At 36.6% G+C, this 8770-nt stretch overlaps 1 protein-coding gene across 1 annotated transcript; it reads left to right on the top strand.

Moving 5' to 3' along the window:
* LOC113760410 (G-type lectin S-receptor-like serine/threonine-protein kinase At4g27290) lies at positions 1 to 5117 on the top strand. Its single transcript, XM_027302974.1, has 7 exons — positions 1 to 1373; positions 2544 to 2660; positions 3641 to 3798; positions 3888 to 4098; positions 4172 to 4409; positions 4499 to 4649; positions 4736 to 5117. Exons 1-7 carry the CDS (start codon positions 101 to 103, stop codon positions 5042 to 5044), a joined length of 2457 nt encoding a protein of 818 aa, XP_027158775.1. The 5' UTR covers positions 1 to 100; the 3' UTR covers positions 5045 to 5117.
* Positions 5118 to 8770: the final 3653 nt, after the last annotated feature.

Genomic DNA, 8770 nt, shown 5'->3' with positions numbered 1-8770 from the left:
TCCAAATCTTGCAAGTTTTGTTTTACCTTTTTTTTTATTATCATTCCTGTCTTGTTCAACTCAATAAACATGATCTAGAGCTCGGTGATTGAGATCATGAATGATGGTCATCCTATTCATCATCTTCTCGATCGCTTCACCCTTCTTCTGCCAATTTTCTTCGGCAGTTGACTTCTTGGCACCAAATCAAGTTCTATTAGACAATGGGGGGACACTAGCTTCAGCTGGCCGAAAATTCGAGTTAGGCTTCTTTGGTCCGTCAAATGTGAGCAAAAGATACATTGGAATTTGGTTCAAGAACATCCCAGAGCAAACAGTGGTATGGGTTGCCAACAAGGACAATCCGATACCAAGCTCATCAGGTATCCTGTCAATCACACCATCTGGAAGCATTGTCATCATCAACAACAGCACTAATTCTATCATCTGGGCATCGAATACATCCGCAACACTGGTCAGTAATCCGACATTGCAGCTGCTGGACAATGGCAATCTTGTTCTGAAAAATGGTAGCGACTATGGCAAAAATTCAGGTACCTATCTGTGGCAGAGCTTTGATCATCCGTGTGATACTTTAATTCCCGGAATGAAGCTTGGATGGAACTTCAGAACAAACCAGGAATGGTACTTAACATCCTGGAAAAGCTTGCAGGATCCATCCACAGGAGCCTATACGTATAGAGTTGATCCTGGCGGACTTCCTCAAGTTGTTCTGAGCGAAGGATCAGCCATCCAATACAGAAGCGGACCCTGGGATGGTGTTCGCTTTGGGGGCGGTGACCTGGAAGAAAACACTGTCTTTAGACCAGAATTCGTGTTTGATGCAAATAATGAGTACTACACATTTGAGAACACTAATGATTCAATTGTTTCTAGATTCGTACTGAACCAGTCAGGACTTATTCAGCATCTAACTTGGAGCATCAGGCGAAACGAATGGGTGGACATAGCCACGGTGCAGAGCGATGCTTGTGACCAGTATGCCCTCTGTGGAAGTTATGGCATTTGCAACATCAATAACAGCCCTTATTGTAGTTGTCCACCAGGGTTCACCCCAAAACTTCCTGCGGATTGGCAAAGGATGGACTGGTCAGGTGGATGTGTACGAAAAAATGCATTGAATTGCAGTGGACCAGAGGGATTCAGAAGGTTTTCCAAGTTGAAGCTGCCTGATACCGCGAATTTTCTGGTAAACAAAATAGCGATTGATCCAATGCAGTGTGCAGCGGCTTGTTTGAGAAATTGCTCTTGCACGGCTTATGCTAAGATTGATGGTAGTGTATGTGTGGTCTGGTTTGGTGATCTGTTAGATGTCAGGACTTACCATTATGGAGGACAGGACCTCTACATTAGGATGCCTGCTTCTGAACTAGGTATGCATTTTATCAAAGTAACTTTTTCTTCACTTTTGAACTGGATGTATATTTGATTTGCAATTTTGTGATTCACTACTTGGTATACAACTTGGCCCTCAACATGATAATATTGCTATAGCAGCCAAGCTTCAGCTTCTATTATATATCATTGATACATTAGCACTCAGGTAACAAAAGATATGCAACTATTGCTATATTATTGGCATCACAAAACCTTTTTTTTTTTTTTTTTTTTGTGCATGAACACTGCTAATGGTTTATTCTTTCAATGATTCTCCCCAAGTGGTTCACCTACTATCTATTAGGAACTTATTCCATTTTCTACGTAGTGACAAAAAAATTACTAAAATTTTTAGTCATAGTAGTTGGACTATTGTTGTTTTAAAATAGTAAAATATTAATTTTTCCAATGTCTAGAAGAGTTTGATATGCATATCTTAATCTTCACAAGCGAGAAACATTTTTCAGTTGTCTATAGAAAAAGAAGAAGTTGCACGAATTATTCCTCATATTTGTAACTGTTGGTTGTAGCCCCTCACATTTAAAATTGCAAAATGCATAATTTCACTTTAAAATGATAAGAAATTTTTCATTTCAAAATTTGCACACTTCGCACTTTAAAAATAGAGTAAATCTTTCCTACACTGACGGTGTATACACTATCAGCGTTAGATTTATGACATATGTGCAAAAGTTGAATTTCAAATTCAAATTTGCATAGTTGTCATTCATCCAACGCTGATAGTGTATACACTGTCAGTGTAGGAAAGATTAATCCTTAAAAATATCAAAAGAATACAAACTTACTAGTGAAATTAAACCTATTACAGAAATTAATAGTTCTAGTGAAAATGGAAAAAAATTTATTCATGTATCTAACAAGTTAATAACACCACCATAGGGAACAAGTATGACCATTTGTCCAGTTCAATATTGAGTATTGACTATTGGAACAGAAATTATACCTCAAATCAAAGATACAAACTATTGGAAATAAAAGTTTGGTGTACAAACTGAACCTTGACAAAACTTTAAGGACGCAAACTGCAAACTGCAAACTGCAAAGTCTTACAAGTCGTCCCTTTTTTTTTTTTTCCTTCTTTGTGGGCTCTATGAATAAAAGTGATACTAATGTATTTCGCTGTCATTCTTGATGGATTGTGGAAGGGTCTGACAGCAAAAGGGAGATTTTGATAATATCGGTGTCGGTGGCTTTAGGGACTCTTGTGTTGGTCCTCGGCGGGTGGTGTCTTTTACGTAAATGGACCGCAAAGGGTGGTCAAGGTAAACCCTAGCTTTGCTATTATTGCATTATAAATGTTTGACGAAATGCCTCAGTTGACAAATATGTTTTACCATCCTTGTCATCTGGCAAGTTTTCTTCATATTCGGACGCAAACAGATTACACCTTTTTCCACTTGTTCTGCAATAGTCTTATGGCCAATGGGCCTATTCCAAAAGTCACGTCCAGTTTTTCAATGCCAATGGAATATAGAAGAATATTTTTAGGAACCCACTTGTGGATAATTTCAGCTCAAACTGTTAGGATTTTGTTCAACCAAATTTACTTTTTCAGCATCCTTAATATTTTACATGGCACTAATTGGAGTATGGTATATTAAAGTCATTTTCTTGTGCAATTTCATAAGCATTAGTCAATACATATTCTAATTTTGATGATATGCAGTTTGAAACAGCAAGCGATGCAGATTCATCTCACCTTTAGATATGATGAAGCCACATCGCCTAGTTGATTTGGTTCACATTGGATGTTCTTGAGATTATTGCCTTGACTAAAATTTGGACCTCAGGGTTTTTCTTTTTTTCTTTTTTCCTCCGACGAGAATTAAAAAGATAAGGAGAAAAAAAAAATAAAGAATCCAATCCGATGTGGTGGGAGTTTGGCATACATGCCAACTAGTTTTCTTAAAAATTTGGAACTCTAGCGGAAAAGAGGGGGACTTGAAACCACCATGCATAACAATCTAACTGTAGCGCAGGTGTTCTTCAGCTGGAGGAATAACTGCTTTCAAGTTATTTACTATTTAGGAGGTCATTTACTGTTAAGCAGTCATTATTAGATAGATTGTTTGTTGTATGATAGAATGTAAAACATATGATCTCAACTTCTGCAATTTGATCGACCCGGCAAGAGCAAATCGTAGTAGTAGGGATATAACTTGATTCTTCAGGATAAGGGGTTAGATGCTGGATGGTTCCCTTTCCCATTGATGTCTAATGCGATTTTTACCTAAATTGTCAGCTAAAGAACAAGAGACTGCAAGCCAGGAGAATACCAAAAGAATTGCAGATGACGAGATAGAGTTACCCTTATTTGATTTGATCACCATTTCAAATGCTACTAATCAATTTTCATTCGCAAATAAGATTGGAGAAGGTGGATTTGGTCCTGTTTACCAGGTAGTGTCTGTCACATATCCATTGACTTCCTTTAACATTTCTTGTCTGACATTTTGCTTATTCTAACTCAAATATAAGTTGCTTTCCAGGGTATCCTCTCAACAGGGCAACAAATAGCAGTCAAGAAAGACTCAAAAGATTCTGGACAAGGTATTGAAGAGTTTAAAAATGAAGTGATCTTAATTGCAAAGCTGCAGCATCGAAACCTTGTCAGGCTGCTAGGGTGCTGCATTCATGGGGATGAGAGAATGTTAGTATATGAATATATGCCCAACAGGAGTCTGGACTTATTCATCTTCAGTAAGTTTCCTATAGTTTCTGATGCTCATTTTGTTTAAATGAAAGAGGCTAACATAAGTTGAATACATCATAGATCAAGGAAGAGGAAAAGTACTTGATTGGAGAAAACGCTTTGACATAATTGTTGGAATTGCTCGGGGACTTCTATACCTTCATCGAGATTCCAGGTTGAGAATAATTCATAGGGATTTGAAAGCAAGCAACATTCTTCTCGACAGTGAAATTAATCCTAAAATCTCTGACTTTGGCCTGGCACGAACATTTGGTTGTGAACATTACCAGGATAACACCAAGAGAGTCATGGGAACATAGTAAGCACATTTTCTTATCCCTGCCTCTTTTTCACAGACATCAGTAGCTAATTTGCAAATGATGAATATTCTTCCATGTTTCCATGTAGTGGCTATATGGCTCCTGAGTATGCAGTAGATGGCCTGTTTTCAGTTAAATCTGATGTGTTCAGCTTTGGTGTCCTGGTTTTGGAGATAGTTAGTGGTGAAAAGAACAGAGGATTTTGCCATCCTGATCATGACCTCAACCTTTTGGGACATGTGAGTCCAAAATTAACAGCAATACTTTCTTGACAAACATCTTGTAGAGAATAATACAACTGACCTGAGGGTGGCTCTGAATTTAGGCTTGGAGACTATGGAATGAAGGAAATACTTCGAAACTAGTTGACCCATTTATGGAGGGGGCGGCTTCTACATCTGAGGTGTTGAGGTGTATCCATGTTGGCCTCTTGTGCGTTCAACAGCGGCCTGATGACAGACCTGCCATGTCAACTGTTCTATTACTTTTGGACAGTGAGAATCCAACTCTTCCGCAACCTAAACAACCTGGTTTTTACATTGAGAGAACTGTTATTGACACAGATTCTACATCAAGTGGGAAAATGCCGCATAATTCTACTGATGTAACAGTAACAGTGTTACATGGTCGATAAGTTCTGGTTCATAGCATGTATATATTTCTTTAAAAGAATTTAAAGGGTGTGTAAATGCAATCATTTGCGTACATTCCTAAGTGTATAGTATATGTTGCAGAACGTTAATTTCTCTTCCATATTAATCAGTTCAAATGTAAATTTTGTTTGGACTTTGGTTTGAGCTTTGGCCGATACCAGAATTCAATTTCATGATAAGTAAATATGCAGGAATCATAAACTAGGATGACAAGGGATAAAGTGGGGGAAGATTTCTTGAAAAGCATTTTCTTTTATTTGACTTTGGTGTTGTCAGAGAAAATAAGAGAAGAAAGGGGTAGAAGAATGAAGGCACCTTGCAAGGTTTGGAATTCAGCTCTCTGTTAATTTTTAACTGAGATACTTGCAAGTAGGATCGTATGAAGAGAATTCACCTACTTTGAAGAGATGCTCACATCTCCAGTTCTACTGTTAATTAAAGCACGATGTCTTGTTGTGTCGTTATTTTAGTATCATTTACCTAAATTTCAAGAGTTGCATTTCTTCGTGTATTATTTAACTTGAGATCCTTTATGCTGTATTCTTCAACGTTTTAATGTTGATTAATATATTTCATTTCGTTTTAGCGAGGAAGATCGAATTGGTTAATACCTAATATTCAAGTTAAATTCCTGTCTCGCAGTGGGTATAACCAAGGCAAAACTTATGAAGCTTGATATTTTGCATCCAATTTTTCTATTGAACCAAGGTAGAGACCCATTTAGTAGGTAATTTCGACCTTGGAAATTATTGTCAATGACTTCCAAAATTCAGTTAGGAAAACAAGAAATTGAAAGGTTTTTTTTTTTTTTTTTGCTGCAAAAAGCTGCCCAAACAAGAAAGAGTTTACTCAATATTACACATACCACATGACGGTTATATCCCCCAGTAAATTGCACGTTTCTTTACTTAGATAGCATCATAGTTTCTATGTTTGGAATATGATTTTACGCAGAAAAATTTTTATGATTTTCGTAAACACATTTCTATTATTGATAGGTTGTCAGCCTGTGCAATAATAAAAACCTGCTCAACTAAAGTAAATTTTTGTAAATAGTGGTAAGTAGGGTCGAATCCATAAGAACAGAGAGTAATTGTTTCTTTTCAAATCCACAGTAACAAAGGGGGTGTTTTTGTGCAGAAGATGACAATCAAAGAAATTCAAATAAAATCTAAGAAACTATTAAAAATTAAATAACAAGTTACTAAAATCAAATGAATGATAACTAAGGCTCTAGCCAAGAAATAACTTCAGCAATGGTGCACCTAATTGATCATCGAAGCAAAACCAAATCCAATTATTTACTAATAAATAGGTTATAACTGTCAAACAAGCGATGACAGTCAACCCCTCCTTACTATGTCGGTGATTAAGGTACGCCCGTTAACCACTACTCTAATTGAGAAATAATCCTAGGTACGCCCGTAAGATTTAATTCCCCAATTGCCTTACGTATTAGAGGAGCCCTATTCTAACCAAATAACGCACTACCAGTGTTATTTTAGATTAGCCCGCGTATCCCTCCTGACACAAACCTAATCATGCCAGTTGTCATTAATTCAAGGCAATTAAACAATTACGGATTTAATGCCTTAATTGACAGTAAATTATCAAGTTAACTAATTATCCGGATCCAAGACAATCAATTAATTAAATAATCGTAAACACTACAATCGAGGAATATGCGAATACCAATAAATAAAAAGAAAAGATGAAATTAAATCGATCTCACAATTTTAGGCGATTCAAAGCATCCGTTGTTCCCTGACTAGAGTGCAGAAATTAGTTCATACTTAATGAGAAGAAACCATACAAAACTGGGGCAAGAGTCGCGGCCATTGTCTCTGATTTCCGAGAGTTCAATTCGTTCAAATAATCAGAGGAAACGAAACCTGCATAGAATGGTTGAATCTTCCCATTGTTCCTGCCATGCGGGCATACAAAGCTACTAAGAGACGAATAGGGCAAAGTCAAAGTTCTAAAACTCCTGACATGCGTGAATTGGGAACTACTCCAAAAACTCACAAAGGAAAAGTCAACAAAAGCTCCTAATTTCTCCTCACATCCGAGGGAGAATTATCACTACGAAAACTAAGAACGAAAAGTCAAACATAGTAACTCCAAAGTAGTGCCTCCTCTCTACTGTGCGGCGGCCTCCCGCCTCCCTCCCGAGAGGAAGAAGACTCCAGCCCTTCGTTCTTTTTTCTTCTTTTATGCTGTCTTTCGCAAATTATCAAAAAGGATCGTGTCTTAATATTTTAAAAATATCCCTACACTCCTTCTTGATGACTATCAAATTGGTACTTGTTATGGTATTTTCATTCTATTCCTTGTAATAAATGTCAATTCTTCAAAAGTGAGTAGAATCTAACAATTAATTCACATCAGATCGGATAATAAGGGAAATTAATAATAAAATAGATGATAAAATTGCAACCTATCAATTATCTTATATACATCAAATCGTTATAATATATTTTTCTATAAAAACTCCTAAAAATAACAATCCAAATGGAACTGCTTTCAAGACTTTGACCATAGTTACATGTCCCTTGTTTAATCTAAGAAGACCTATCGCATGATAAAGTTAAATTAAACTTCTGGACTCTAGATTGAAATTACCTAGCAAGATTGGCAAAGTGCAAGCCGTGACGTGAAGAGCAATATCTATGGACACTGTTTGCTCACAACTTATAAATGTTTCTTTTGTGAAATTGATAAAAACATAAGAAATGGTGCAAGTCTTGAAAATTGGTGCACAAAAAGTCAACGAAACAGTTGAAAATCTTTACCAAAGGGCCAAGCCAGCAGCTTAAAAATGGAATTAATTTTTGTTCAATCCTTTCTATTGAGACTAGAAAGCATTGTCTGGAAAAGCACAAATTATCCTCTCCCCACTGTGATTGGTACATTGCCGGATAAAAAAAAAATATATACAATTCATGAACGTTTTAATTGACTACCATTTGAATGTTTTTTATACACTTGAATCAATTTACTTTTATATACGAATTTGGAATTTTATATCCATCGAGCTTAACTTGTCTATATATTTAATTAACATTAAAAACCATTCAGGTTTGATTAATTAGAGTACCGCTCTGGACAGAATTCTGAAGGACCCTCATTGATTTGTTCAACATTTAGCTCTAACATCAATTGATTCAATACAATAGAGTCATTTAAAATTTAGAAAGAAAATTTCCGCAAGGGTGTAACCAAATGTACTGTATTATGTATATATTGAACACGCAAAAGACATACAACTATTGCATTCAAAGCTGACTCTCAAAATCTCCATAGGCAGAAAATTCCGTGTCGAAGTGTGAGTTGGCTGCTTTCTAAAACTGCGACTTTGTCCCGTTGAGTTCAAATGAAGAATGCCAGACAAACTGAGTTGAATTTAGTGCTCCAATGAAGCACTAAAATCCTGTCAGGCTCGTCTTCCAGCTTTATATTTCACTGAAACTCCTGCCAAGTGATTGCAAAACAAATGAAACGAGAATCGGATACAAACCAGTTATTAAGTTATTTATACGCCTTAGAACTTGAGTTCAGTTTCTTACCCGGGGACAATTTGCAGTCTTGCACTTGCCGTTCCCGTGATAGTTTCTTCTTTGCCACCCCTTTTAGAGAAAAGGATGAACTGAAGAATCAGAGACAAGATCATCTCTGTCACTCCAAGTTTTGAACATCTAGCCAAAATC

This window comes from Coffea eugenioides, chromosome 2 (assembly GCF_003713205.1).
Source record: "Coffea eugenioides isolate CCC68of chromosome 2, Ceug_1.0, whole genome shotgun sequence".
NCBI lineage: Eukaryota > Viridiplantae > Streptophyta > Magnoliopsida > Gentianales > Rubiaceae > Coffea > Coffea eugenioides.
Note: the sequence above shows the minus strand (reverse complement) of the source record. Positions and strands in the feature narration are given on the sequence as shown.